The 15,162-nt window shown below is 40.0% G+C and overlaps 1 protein-coding gene across 2 annotated transcripts; it reads right to left on the minus strand.

The window, feature by feature from the left end:
* Nucleotides 1–1,782: 1,782 nt before the first annotated feature.
* On the minus strand, nt 1,783–13,173 carry LOC122775886 (WW domain-containing adapter protein with coiled-coil-like). Of its 2 annotated transcripts, XM_044036098.1 has the most exons (13): nt 12,840–13,172; nt 12,404–12,437; nt 10,841–11,030; nt 9,689–9,780; nt 8,466–8,575; nt 8,216–8,313; nt 7,476–7,754; nt 6,497–6,613; nt 5,572–5,720; nt 5,314–5,405; nt 4,171–4,354; nt 3,697–3,824; nt 1,783–3,601 (listed from the first exon to the last, which is right to left on the minus strand). In XM_044036098.1, the coding sequence occupies exons 1-13, from the start codon at nt 12,878–12,880 to the stop codon at nt 3,532–3,534; spliced, it is 1,584 nt and encodes a 527-aa protein (XP_043892033.1). In that variant the 5' UTR covers nt 12,881–13,172; the 3' UTR covers nt 1,783–3,531. The 2 variants fall into 2 exon arrangements, with proteins under 2 accessions (XP_043892033.1, XP_043892041.1); XM_044036106.1 differs by lacking the exon at nt 6,497–6,613 and having other exon boundaries at nt 12,840–13,173.
* Nucleotides 13,174–15,162: the final 1,989 nt, after the last annotated feature.

The following is a 15,162-nucleotide window of genomic DNA, read 5'->3' on the forward strand; positions in this document are numbered from 1 at the left end:
TAATCACAAATGTAAGGCTGTAAATTTACACTTAAATACTGTGTTTATTTTTGCAATTACTGTCTGTGAGGTCACAATAAACAGATTTTTCATATATTCATGACTTACTGTGAAAGTACAGTATCTAGGCCACAGAAATACATGAAATTCAAAGTCGCACACATCACTGGAGTACAAATGATCGGGATTGTAAGAAGGCACCGGCCGTGGGCCGCGCTCATTCATCAAAAGTAGTACAATGTCAGCCAAAGCTGACCATCTCCCACCTCCAACCCCATGTTAACTTTGCCCTGAGGGGAGATCGGTCACTTTAATGTATCCCCTCTGGCTGTGATGATAAGTCAGGAGTAGTGGGGAGTCAATGGTGAGGGGGGCAACAAGGACAGAGGGGGAAATGGTGGGGGAAAAAAAGATGGGGAGAAAATAGGAATGTGGCAGGGCGGTGGGGCGGTGTATGAAGAGAGGAGCAAGCAAAGGTGGGGTGTAGAGAGAGTCGGGCTAATTGAGGAGCAGAGGGGAGCTGCAGTGAATAGAGAAACCAGGGTAATGGCTGAGGCTCACAGCTGGCTCACTTCAGTCACACGGATCCATAAATAAACGTGTGACAGCAATAAATATAGCGTGACAGGTAATCAGCACAGTTGTCAATGTCCCCCAAGGACACTGGGGGCAGAAATGCCCACAGACGGGCCAGTGTCTCTCACATACAAACACACGTTGACTGATGAGCAGCTGATTGAAGGTTCAGCATCATCACTTATCAAGAGAGCAGGCTTTTCAAACAAAAACGACAGCGTGCGCACGTGAGGATGACGTTTGACTCTGCAGAGCCACTGTCACCACCATCAGTCATCAGGTGAGGCCGCGTATTGGATTTGTAAGGTGACAGTGATCGAGTCTATCAGGGTTTAAAGAACGATGTGAAGTGTAATGTTTCTGAGCTGCTCCGAGGCCAAAGAGGGCGACCTCTTGTCCAGAGAATTATACAGTACATGTTTTTGCTGGAGTTGGAAAAGTATGGTTAAATACTTGAAGGAATACTTCACTGATTTGCATTTAGCTCTGTATTACTAGAATAGGGGGGGTAGTATTTTTGAAAAATTGTGCTTCCCAACCTCAGTTTCCCCCGAGTCGAGAAATGTCTTCATTCTTTTTCTGTTAGGTTTACAAAACTAAAATTGTAGCAAAAATGTGTTCAGTTTATTTCATAAGTGTTTTTTTTTTTTTTTTGCTGAAGGCAATTTTGTTGTGTTTTCATTTATATAACATTTTCAATATGCTTTTGTTTACAATGTGGAACATAAGACTATGCAAGTTAAACACAACATTTGTTATGTTGTCAGTAGATATGTCTCATGAGGGTTATTTATTATTATTATTATAACCCTCAGCTGTATTATGCTCATTTTTAGTCTACTTTCTTGTTGATTGTGTTATTTGATTCTATTGCTGGGTTTTTATGACACAATACTTTCAAATACCCCATATGACCAAAACAAACACTAATAAAAACTAAAACTAAGCATTTACAAAAAATTTCCAGCCCTCTGCCTTTCTTCAGGCTACAATTTACAATCAGCATGTGCAGTAATAGGATTTTAATCTGATCAAATCAGAAGCAACAAACAAATTGCTCACTTTCACAGAAGCAGAATCAAGAGCTCACTGTTGCCATCCTGTGGCCAAAGAAGGAGCTGCACAGCAGGTCGTCAACATATCAGGCAAGTTCAAGCTTCAGGAGCCACAGCGAAAACACTGAACAGCAAACTAAAGTCAAGCAGCTCATGTGGTATAATATTTTATTCTCATATTTTATGGAATACAAAGCCCGCCCCCCAATCCCATTCTACCCCAGCCCACCCCACAACCCCCCAAAAAAGTGTGCACATCAGATTTGGTGGAAACTATTGAAAGACAAGGAAAAAGAATAGTCAAAAGACAAAAGGAACCTTCTTTACGAATGTAAAAGAGATCAACGGTAAAAAGGGTCCGTCTTCTAATCGCGAATACACCCTTTTAAATAAAAGTAGCCGGGCTGGAGTCAACAGATTAAATGGCTGCAGCCACGGCAGCTGATCAGAAACGAAAGCAAAGTCGGAGTTTCCTCGTTGAAAAAATAAAACGTCTTTCCATCGAAGCTTTCTTTATTTTGACTACAAAGACGTAATCAATCATGTGCAAGAATAATTTAGCTTTACATGATGTAAATTCAGTCACTTTTCTTCTATTGTTTTACACAATCTTTCGCTAAGTTGCACAAAAGGAATGAAAGATTTCCCCAACTGGATTTGGGAGAAGAAACAAAACGCTGACAATTATACATAAAAAAAGAAATAAGAGAGGATTAATAAATAGCCAGCAGGGCTACAAACGAATAGAACCTCTTACACTAGCAGCCAACATAGGTCCAACAATGTAGGCTTCAAAATGACTTTTGAATAGGGATGGCTCCAGACCACTTCAACACATCCTCGAATTCTGATAAAAGATATCAGTCCGACAGTCCTTTACCTCTTTTCCATGAACTTAGCTTTTAATTACACAATTCTACTGATGCATTTACTATAACCAAGACAGACGTGTAGCCCACACTCGCGACCTGGTCTCTCTATTCACTGCCTGTGTTCAGAGAAGCCTTTTCATTATATTTAGAGTTTATGGATTCAATTGTAATTTAGCCGTTTTTCCCAATATACAATCCAGTGATTTTTGACAGAAATCGGACCAATACCAAGTACTGTATCAACTCATCCTTAAGTCTGAATCATCGTGAGTGTGTGTCTGACACGACCACCTACAGTTATCCCGTGATTCTGTGCCACCAGAGTGCAGATTCCCCATCAACTGGGTCAAAATAACTGAAGCATATTAAAGTAAAAGGTCTGGTCAGAGGTCTTTTCTCAAACCTCATGAAAAACCAGCTAGGACACACAAGTGGCAGTAACATCACTGCTGTGGAATCCACACATTGTGTTGCATGACTGTAAATTTCAGACGTTTGGGGAGTAAACGGGTTTGTTCTCTCTCCACCCTGAGAACTGCGTTACACCAATTATTATGAAATGACTTCAGCTCATTTTTACCAAGGATGAATCTCTTGCTGACAACTAACTACACGCCAGAAAACAAACACACCAGAAAACAAGTTAACCCAATACAATACAATATAATCCAAGGTTCACAGTCCAAAAGGTGCCGTTTGAAAAGAGCCTCAGGTCCTTTATGTCCACTTGGTTAAAGTGTCCGACTCGGTGAACTGTCACGTCTCACCTTTCAACAAGAGCATTTCATGTGGTGGGCATTGGAGAATCTTTTTTTTTTTTTTTGTTAGAGGAAAGGTAAAGAAAAAGTGACATGATGAAGGTGATGGAGCCTCACACTGTCAGCTGCTGTCTTCTCACAGCTTTTCTCAGTTGCTCTAACGGGGAGAATTAAACAGGCTGTAGCAACTTGTTGTCCTGTGTATTCCTCTTTTTTTTAAATCAATATTTCAATCAATTCGTCCCAGTCCTTCCTTCTGTGGTCAGGTCCTCACACCATGTAGGAGTTCTGGTTCTTCAGCTTATCCAGCTCTTTGCTCTGCTGCCTCAGAAACAAGATTCTGTAGTTGGGAGAAAAAACAAACAAAAGAGGTATAGATGAATGTGTCAACAATTAATGCACAGGTCTATGCAAAAAGTTAAACAAGTGGCTCACCTCTGTTCCCTGAGCGTGGCCTGAATTTCACACACTCTGACCAGGGAGCGGAGGTTTTTCATCTCTGTACAGATCTCAGACATATACAAGCTGCCCATGTTGTAGATGTCTTCATGCAACCGAGCCGCCTGAGGGAGGAGAGGGGAGTGCTTTTAGTCAAGTCAGGATGACGCATTCTCACAACAAACAAAGATCCAATATTGACAACCTGGCTATGAATGTCTACCCACATGATGTACTGCTCATTAAAAAGGTGCAAATCCAGCTTTAAACCAGTGATAAGATTCCCACAGCTCTGTGACATGTGAGTAACCGCAGCAGTAAAGCTGCAGTGCATGACTTTTGGTGATTTTTATATATTGCCATTATTAGTCTGCCTCAGTATGGACTTTGCGAACAAAAGCAATGTAACATGTGTACGCAACACAGACGTTTGTTGATGCTTATGTTAAGGTTACACATTGGTGTTTGTACCTGTTTCTCCGTGTTCTCTGAAGGCCATCCTTGGATATGTCTGATGAGGTTCTCATTAAAATGAGTTGCCAGGGTGGGAACAAAGGTGGTGGGGGTATCCGCCTGGGTTTGGCCGGAGCTGCCGGACGGGGCGTGGGGCAAAGCAGCACCAGGTACGTTTGATCCCGAGCACAGAATCTCATGGCTGAAGGAGCAAGACAAACTTTCTAACTGTGTGTTGATGGTGTAAATAACATCCAGCGACAATTAGGGCTGTTACTTTTTTGAAAAAAAAGGGGGAAAAAAAATCAAGTTTGAACAAATCTATGTTACTTTATAATAGTGCTGATGGCGTTCAGTAGGGTAGGATGGATCTCGATTAATCGTTTGGTCCATAAAATATCAGAAAACCTTAAAAAATGTTGATCGGTGTTCGTCAAACCTGGAAATGATGATGTTCTCTAATGTCTTGTTTTGTCAACAAACCAGAATGATCAAATTGTAAGGATTTCTTTGTTATTCAGAGCATTAGTAATCGATGTTATAGGGCACCATCAGTTTTGTTATTTTAATGCCTGTCAAATGTTGTGATCACTGGCATTTGGACTGGAATGATATGACTGAAAATTGGTCTTATCCAACTGTCCATGAGCTTGACTCATAACATGTGTACATAATGCTCAATAAATGCTCAATAAAACAGTTGTGGACATTTTTCACAGCAAATATTTGTTAACATGAAAAACAAAGGTTTTGCCAATAAAACTAATGAGGGTTCAAATTCAGTTATAAGAGAGCCAGGATCATGCTTCTGTTCAAGTGTAGGTCACACTAAATACTTGAGACTTTAACCTGTGGAAGCTTTTTTTTCCCTTTGAATAAAATAGTTTATATAATAATTAATAATAGTTTAAATCTGCTATTCCCGTATTTTCCGGATATGTTCCAATAAAGTCATTGAGCATTATAGCAGTACTAAAACAAATCTAGTGGTGGCCTAAGACTGTAGCGCAGTACTGCATAAGTCAGCAATGCTGTGGATTATACCATTTATTAAATGTATGCTTTCTAGTATGAACTAAATGCATTTAATTTGTTTACTTTCAGGTAATAGTTTACCAAAAATGACGGTGAGTTGCAGTGATTTTGAACACAAATTTCTACCTTCTCTGCTGGTGAGTTCTGGGGTCTTCTGGACGCTTCTCTACGGCCTGAGACATGGGGACAGATCCTTGCTTGCCTGAAGACATACTGCCCTGTGAACCGAAAGGAAAAACAAGAAAAATTAGAGGAAATAAGGGCATCGGGATGCATTAAAGAAACATAAGACAAGAGCATAAAGAGGCGACACGAGCAGAGGGAAATTCCACCTCCATTCAACAAAGCTAACTTTTCCCTGAGTCTTTTGATTGCGCTCCTCACCCTTGATTGCGAGGATGTAATGATTCCAGCATGCCCGCCCCCTAGAGATTTCTGGTTGCTCTGGGGTGTGCCATTCCGTGGTGACACATACGGCCGTGGTGATGAAGCATCGGATGTTAGAGAGACAGGAGACTGGCTGGAGTGCTGAGCTGCATGAGACATATGATGTGGATGTGGAGAAGCAAAAGGTTATCAGACGACACACAAGCAAATATGCCCCATTTGCCTATAGTTTGTCCACACTGCTTAATCCAAAACACACATAAACAACATGCAGAGTGTAAGAATGTGTATGAAACGCAAAACATCTGTAACAAAAGTCACTGGGAACACAAGACAATTAACACATTTCTCTCACATTTTCCATGTCCAGACTGTCCAATAATTACAATGAAGCCTCCAACACCGGGCGATCACGCGTGACGTCGAATACCACCCAGCATTATGGAGAACAAGCGCTCGAAGTCCCAGCTTAATTTGCTAAATTTTATGAACACGAAGCGACTGGATTCATGTGTAAACATTGGTTACCTGGTGTGCTCAACTGTGAGCACACCAGGTAACAGATGAGACAAGCACAAAGCAAGGCAACGTAATGTGTTTGAGAAATAATAAATAAACCATCAATTCAAAGTTAACATTTGTTTTAGTTAAATATGTTGCTACTTACTCAGGACTATGCAGGTATATTAGGAGTTCTAATTTATGAGCTAAATAATGCCAGAGACGTCAATCAAGCAGCAGCCACAACAAGGGAACGTGACTGAGAAAAACAAACAGCTAATGTCGTTTGGAGTAAAAGACTTAAAGCCCTTCATTACAGTGGTAGTGGGTCACTTGATTTAGAGAGAAGACCCTGGTCTCACAAACACAAATAAAAATTAGTTTGTGTAGCGGATGGTGAGAAACACTAAGAATGCTGTACCTTGGTTGGAGTGCTGAGCAGCGGAGAGCAGAGCAGTGATGTTGAAAGCAGGTCCAGCAGCGAGGAGCTTATGAAGCACAGACCGCAAGGAAGCTTGGGTGACAGCAGCTGCCAAGACTGGAGGGAGGAAAGAGGAAGTGTGCACGCAAATGCACACATACATATGAAGGAGCAAGGAAACACAACAGGTGAGTGCACAAACACTAACAATTAAATCAGAAAACAGTCAAAGCTCTTGTCAGTGAAAAACAAGTTAAATAGTTCTATAATCCAACACTTAATCCAGTCAGGACACAGAAGTACCACTAAGAAGCAGTTGTCTTAGCTCGTGAGGTCAATCCCGGGTCATAGTTTCCATGTACATGCATCCATAGATGTCCACGTGACCATTAATTTAATTGTTTCGTGGACCCGACACTTAGTGAGCTGTAGTGAGCAGTTTAGTAAAAGTCTGGACACAGGGAGGAAGGAGGGAAATGCAGCAACAGAGAGGACGTTAACTAAAAGTTAGCCAGAAGACATCACTGACACCACAATGACAAGAGCCCAGTCAGTTAACTGGTAAACAGGACAAAACAAGCACACGTCAGCCTCACGCAGACAGTTGTGAGATTTCAAAACCGATTTTCTGTTTGAACAGCACCTACAAGTCGCAGTATCACGTTTCATTATAAGATCAAGACAACTCTTTATCCAGCACCTAATTTTGGAAAATTACCTTTTTCAGTCCAGATTCTCTGAGATACTAGTAATCCAAAAGTTAAACATGAAACAAAACTGCGAGCAGAAAGAAAACTCCATCTTTGTGTTCGTTTATCAGCTTAATACTCAACTTAATACAACAAAGCCCAGTGTGAGTTAACAATGTAAACTTGCATCCCTTCTGTAATGAAGTATACCATATAAAATATACATATGGTGCAATGCAATACATATAAAAGACATGTGTGGAAGTGTAAGTCATCTTTTGTGCTCTCACCCTCATTGAGCTTAGCCATATCCATGTTGCCGTTATTCATCTGCAGAGTCGCCTGCAGGGCAGGGAGGAGCTGATGAAGGAGCGCCGGGTCCTGCAGCAGTGCTGGGGATGGGGACTGGACAGACTGGAGCAACTGCCCCGTAGAGGATGAAGAGGAGGTGGACATGGTGGAGGGGGTGGAACCTAAAGCACTAGTAGCAGAATTCAGGCTCTGAGAAGTGGAGGAGGAGGAGGAATGGGCGGAGTTGGATGATGTCGACTGGTCCCCTGATGTGTTCTCTGAAGAGCAGAGCAGAAGACCGTCATATCATCGGACGTAATGTTGATTCTGAGACTGTATGCTCAAATTACCATGTTTTACACACTTGATGTAAATTACTTCATGAAAGAATTTCCCTACTTATCCAAAGTAGTGTATTCAAATCTGAAAGTTGGAAGTGAAACACAGGAACTTAACCTGAATTTCTTACCCTGTGCTCACACCCCACAGAGGCTAAATTCCTGAGTTGCACCACCAACTTTCAAACATGAAGAAACCAAAATGAGCAAATCATTGGGGTTGAACATAATATGGTTTTTATTTTTTTCCTAAAAAAAAGCCAAGTGTTGCACTACCTTTTGTGCTCTTTATAATCCCCCTTGCATGTCACCCCAGCTACATATACAGCAATCATGTGCATCTAAATTAAATCTGTCACACAGTAACACAGAATCTACAAGGAATTCCCTTTTTTACTAACTTGTTGTGGCTTTGTCCTGCAAGGCCTCCTGTCTGTAGTCCATGTCCTTTGGGAAACTGTTTGCCGCCATCTTGACTGAATCTTTCTGTCGTTGTTCCCTGAATCAATATAAACACAATGCAAAAGTGACAATGCGAAGAATGCAGGCTGAAATTTAACTCCTCATCCTGAGTGCTGTGTGTTACTGTGAGGTATAGGTGCATCACAAAGTCCATTTCTAATTTTCAGACTAAAAACTGAATAGTCTTGCCTCTCAAGCAGGTCCTTTGGCTTCTCCCACTGGGAGACCTCAGTTCTACAGTTGTAGTAATACTTCTTTCCAGAAGAGCTGATGTGTTCTGTCCAGTCATCTGCTGGATCCTGGTGCAGAAAAAGAAAAGGTGATAGAAGATGAAGTAGGAAAAGTGAAGCAGCACCAATAATAAACAATAACAACAATTCAAAATGGATGCACACATAACATTCATTGTGCTGAATCGCAAAGCTTTAAATTTTGAATAGAAACACTTAACATAAATACAGTACACATGCATTCCTCAATTGCCAGCTTCAATAATGGATGAGGGTTTTTCAGAGAGAGGGAATGGAAACTGGAATGTTATATTAATGGATCATGTACTGAATATAGTCATTCAAACAACCTTTCAGTCTACAAATGCACAGGTCTCTCTTCAGAATATTTTTGAGACAATACTTAAATGTACTGTATATATTAATATAATTTAAAAAAGTATAATTATATCTAGATCACTTGAGACAGATAGAGCTCTTAAAGGTACCACAGCACACTCACAACATGTGTAAAGGTGGTAATATAACAATCTTTAGAAAAATGCATGGTGTTTTCAACAGCCCCGCTTGTAGCACATCTCCCATGTCCACCTCTACCCAACATTTGATATGCTACCCACAATGAGACAATTAAATAATACAAAGTTGAGTCCTTCTGAAATCATTCAATCAACTGCTATTGAGAAAATAGATGAATATGAAATTCATTGGTGACTGGGTCTGAACAAAGACCTCCTTCAAGTATATACATATCTTTTATTCATCACAAAGGAAATAAATGCCCCCCATACTCTTTTCAAGAATAACACCTGTACCCTGTCATGATGTATCACTCCACTGCTTTCTCATGGCAAAGTGATAAATATAAATCTAGTTATGTTCATCCCTGACAGTCCGTGCACAATACATCATGCTGACAACCCAGTATTAAGTCAGCATCAAAGACAGTGTTAAATATTAAGAATGAAGCTTTCCTCTTCAGTTAAGTGCCAGTGTTTTTTTAAAAAGGAAGTCTAAAATTGAATTAGATCATGTACTCCCTAATTACCTGTGTATAGACAGAGAGATGCCTCCACATGACATCCCACATTATAGCACACCATATTCCAAAGCAGCATGACAGTAATTTAATACAGGACATGCTGAGGGTATATGATTGCATATCACTGGGCAGCCTCTTACCCTGTCTGCAGGCTTGCTCTGAGTCGCATGCAAGTCGGAGCCATGGTGGGAACTGTTGTTGTGGGAGTTCTCCTGAGGAGAGCCGCTGGTCCCTGCAAAAAGAGACATTTGTCAATTACCCAAATAAATACACAATCTTAACTTTTACATAAACTTTATTAAGTCAGCAAGTCCTGCAATAAGGTTATGTTGTCCTCATTTGTTTGTCAGAAGGAAAGATTTTGATTAAATATTCTTGGATGAAGGTTATGACCCAATTAGGGCTGGGAGATAAAGAAAAAAAAATCTTAACATACTTTTCTCTATCCTTCCATATATTTCTGTCAAGATTAAAGAATTGCCTTTACTGGTGGAAGAGGTAATTTTGGTTAAGTTGGACATGACAACTGTAGCATGTTCTGCAAATGAATTTAGATGAGTACAACATGTATGTATTAACTAAAATCTTAACTGAATCATTTCCAGGTATGGGAAAGATTCTTCAACTTTCTCTGACATTTTATGGACCAAACGATTACTTGCTTGATCGAGAAAATAACCGACAGCATAATTGATTCTGAAAATAATCATTGGTTACAGCCCTAAAACAAACATACATGCGTGGGTCAATGTCTTTGGAAATGAAGAAGGTGATTGTGCATGTGATATCACCGTTTTTGTCACAGAGAGGGCGATAAACAGAGAAGACACTATGGTCTGCTGTTGTGGTGCAGACATCATGTTAGCTTTAAAGGGAGGGCTGGAGTCATGAAAACATTACCAAACATGCCCCACAGTGTCTTACACTGTATGCATCAATTTAACATGAGATGGCTGCAGCTATTCCGACCACATGATTCTGTCATTGTCATTGGTGGTTCAGGATGTCTGTCAAAACAGGGATGAAATTTGTTCAACTGAAGTTATATCTAGAGTATCTTGTTTTTAAATTGAGAAAATTGTTTTATTGCACAGCCCTAGGCCCAATGAAGGAATTTTAACCTTATGGTGGTAATCCTGACACAAACACAGACATGACAAAAACTCCAAACCTTTATTTTGTGCTATTTGTTCATGTCAAATTTTCATGAACTATGACTTGTGCCCCAGGATAACCCTTTAAAATAAAACTTAACATTGCATGCATACATTAGACCACACATCCAAGCTTACCATTTTTTCCTCTGACTGTGTGAGAAGTTTTTGCCTTGCCATGTCCTGTACTGTCTGTATGTCTACTGACAGGACTTTCATCCGAGCGTCGCAGCATCTTGTAAGGGGGTGTGGGATCCACTGATCCATCACGCACCTTGTCGTAACGGTGAAGGCTGCTGGACTGGCTCTTGGGCTGAGATTTATGGGTCTACAAAAGAGTGCAAATAAGAAATGTCGGGACGTGCCAACATTCTCGCCACTTTCTTACACATACCACCATGCACCAATTCATGCATCATAACATTAAGAATAAGGTTTTGCTTCGTTTGAAGATCATAGAATGGCAGCAGCTGAATCTAACATCATCTAAATCATGTTTTAAATTCACTAGATAAGGTCACAAAATTGTGCTAGCTAAAGAAATATTAAACATTGATTGGCTAGAGCCTTTTACAGACAATGTTAGCTATTATATTGAAAAAAGATATACATTATCATGAGGCCTGTGTTATATTATTGGTAGATATTTCTTTTGAGAGTAGTCAGAGATGATTGGCTTTTTAGTTACTGTTATAATGTAAGGATATATTGGTATTTCAGTTTTATGATACTGTAAAAACAAGCATATTGATGTCATAGACCTGTGATGTAAATCAAATCATCAATTATAGGTCTTGTGGGCAAAAACTGTAGTTTTGGGTCAGCTGTACTGAAGCTAGAGATGCACCAAAAATTCGGCGACCAAAACCTATCAGCGGAAAATGACTTTTTTGGCCAGTTTCGGTACTCAGCCAAAAGACTAATCTCCGAAACAGGACGTTGTGATGACACATGCAAAAACTGAGGCCAACATGCACCTGTCTATTCCCGCATAGAGTCTGTCCAAGATCAGTTTGGAACATCAATTAAACGGTTCAAACAAGACGCAAGCGGTGGAACAGAACCTATTATATTCTGTGCCCTGCACTTTGTCTCGACTGTACTCGAGCCTCGTCATAAAGATCATTAATTGGATGCATATGGAGAAAGGAGCATGAAGGTAGGAGAGAACATCTGTGGATGTTCCAGCACTTTTTAAGTATGTCATCCAGCACCATTTCAGTTTCCCCTGTCAAAACGTGAGAAGAAAAAGCTGTGGATCTTTGCATACAAGTAAGTGGAGAAGCCATTTGGTAAGTTGTAACCCTGGAATGATATTTTAGGAAACATAATATTTATTATTTTTATTTATTGAAGTATTTACAACTCTGCTTCCCTATAAGAAAGAGCTCAAGTGATCCTAATATGTACTGTTAAACATGTAACTCGAGAACACGGAAAGTTATTGCAAGTTACTGCAGTATTATTGTATCCTAAGATTTTGTTCTGTCTGAACAAAATGTAGCCCGTGTTAAAACTACACTTCATATGTAAAGTTCAAGAATATATTTTAAAGTATTATTTGATGATAATTGCCTATCACTTTGTGTTGTTGCTGGAACTCTCCTGTGCCACTAATTGTATTTCATTTCATTATTTCTAGGAAAGGTGACATATTTCCTCATTATAAGAGAAGATTGACAAGTATCAAGTAAAGCATACCTGATAGGATTGCGAATCCTTTCTGTCGTTGCACCTGAAGAAACAAAATGTAAAAACGAGCACACATTAGCAACTTTCTACAGTAGGTTTATTATTAGTTAGCTCACTGGCTATCATTAGCTAAGTTAGCTTGAATTGACATCAAAGCAGCAGCTGTTTAAGTTTTCTTGCTACTGGTTCAAATACGCCAAGACACCTAAACATATGGTATACACAATATTGTTGTAATGTAAATGGTTCAACTTAACAGTGTCTCTTAACAAGCGTTTCGTTAACGTTACTGGATTTAGCTACATGATACAACCGGAACCCGTAGCTAATCTGGTAGCACTAATGGCTAACTGCTATGAGAAGTCACGAATAACCAAATTTAAGATTTTAAAACGGGAGAACATTCGCAGCGTGTTTCATATGTCGGGGTCTGTGCTGAATTTACCCATCGCTGACTCTTGCTGGTTTCCTTGCATACATCACCATCAAGGCCGAGGTGATGTGTGTGGTGTGTGTGAGGGGGAACCGTGGCCTCCTGTCTGTCTGCTTCTCTTTTCTTCAGCTTCCTGATGTCTCCACCCCGGGCTGTCCTCACACACAGATACCTACACACCGTGCACCGAGCACCAGCACTGCATAGCGGGTGGTCTTTCTTTAAAACCACCCTCAGTGCATCACCTAGCATGTAGTTACTGTGTACGATTGGCTCAACCGATATAGCTCATCAGAAAGCAGCAGCAGAGACGCAGCAGGAAACGGAGAGAACGGTCTCCTCCTTCGTAATGTTTAGCCAGCGAAAATCAAGTTCCGCTTTCAATTTTCAAAATACAAAGTGAAACCATCAAACATGTCAGTCATCTATATAACGCTGTCACAATTCATCAAATTTGTCATATTAATGTTTCGTACTTGTCATAATCAAAACAAAATACCGTTATTGTGACGTGTGATGAAGACAGCGAGATTCGCTCTGCTCTGTTTGGGCTTTTATTTTGAAACCAGGAGCGTGATTTCCGGTATTAGCTGCGTTGTCTCTGGATAACGTGACGCAGCTGAAAACGAAGCTAGGTGTGCGGTTGTGGGATTTATTTGTTCAGCTAAAATTGTCATACAAAAAATAGAATACAAAAATCCAGCCCGGAATGTATTGCTGTTTTAAATTAAATTAAATGAACGTGTTTATTAACTTAATTCCATATGATTTGTGATGATGCCCTTTTGACTTTTATGTGTGTATGACACTTGTAAAAAAAAAAAAAAACTTGTAGTACACGTTCAGTAGGGTATTTACAAAAACTAATTAATAATTAAAATAAAAGTAGCAAAGCACAACATATTGTTTACATCTATGAATGATTCTCCATCAAAATGAACTGAGGGAGGCATAAAGAGAAACTGCTGCTTGTGGTTCTCTTTCTCCTTTTTTTGAATTCATTAATTATGCACACTGAGAAGACAAAGCAGAGTCCATAAAAGACAGCACTTGAGGCGACATAGCAGGTGAAAAAACAAACATGAAAAGATAGAAAGATATTACGAGGGGCCAGTTTTGATAAACGTCACTGAGCAGACACCTGTTTTATTGGTTTGTGATGGTGGTTGCATGGTGGGAAGACAGGTGAGGTGGAAATAAGACAGGTTGTCTTTTATGTTTGCTGTGAGGTTTCTGAGCCAGGTGTTATGGAATTATGAGTTAAGAAATGTCTCTTGACAGGTGATGGACAGGTGGGAGTAGGGGCTGGGATTGGGGGCCTCATTGAGGTAAAGAGGGAGTCCATGGTCCTCAACCTCTGGCTTATTTTCTTACTCTGGCTGACTGTTACATCAGCTCCCTGTTGTTGCCTTCTGTCTGTGGATTCTTACAGCGGTAAAGAAAATGGAAACAGGGTCTGAGGTTTAACATCGAGCAGACAAACCACACTGAGTGCTCTGTCTATCACCGTCACTGTGTTCAGTAGGACAGTGCAGGCCCATAGTTGCACGTACCACAGACAATTATTTTGTTGTTCTCAGTATTTTTTCTGTCAATGCACAAAGCTTGAACACAGAGGGCAAACTATACAATGAGTGGGCTGAGTCATGTTGTGACCCTGTGGTGCCAGGCCTGGTCTGTCTGTTAGCGGTCCTGTTCGTCCATGTATTGTCATAATTGTGTTTGGTAACACTTTAGATTAGGGAACACATATTCACTATTAACTAGGTGCTCACTAACAGCACACTAGCCCTTTATTAGTAATCATTAAGCACATATTAACACCTTATTCTACATAACCTTATTCTACCTCTATTATGACATGAATTAAGATTTTTCCTAATTAAGGTGTTAATACGTGCTTAATAATTACTAATAAAGGCCTGGTATGCTACTTATATGCATGTTAGTAAGCACCTAGTTAATGGTGAATATGTGTTCCCTAATCTAAAGTGTTACCTTGTGTGAACACTGATTTTGTGACAACCATTTTTAAATTTTAAGATCAACTAACTGCAATGAAATCAATGCCTCTACCAAATGGCTCTGGTGAAAAACCGATCTTTATGTATGATTCCACAAAACAACATAGTTTGTTATTCTGCAGATATGACATTGGTGTTGTAAAGAGAACAAAGTGCTGCCATTTTGTTTCATCAAGTCTGTGTGAAAAACAATTTGTTTGTCATGTGTTGAAAGTGAACTGTTCCATGCATTATGCCCGCTGCTCTCTGATTACTGTATTGATTGCCTGCTGGCTTGATTTAGGTCAGAACTTGACACATATCGACTGAAT

Source organism: Solea senegalensis, linkage group LG1 (genome assembly GCF_019176455.1).
Source record: "Solea senegalensis isolate Sse05_10M linkage group LG1, IFAPA_SoseM_1, whole genome shotgun sequence".
In the NCBI taxonomy this organism is placed as follows: domain Eukaryota; kingdom Metazoa; phylum Chordata; class Actinopteri; order Pleuronectiformes; family Soleidae; genus Solea; species Solea senegalensis.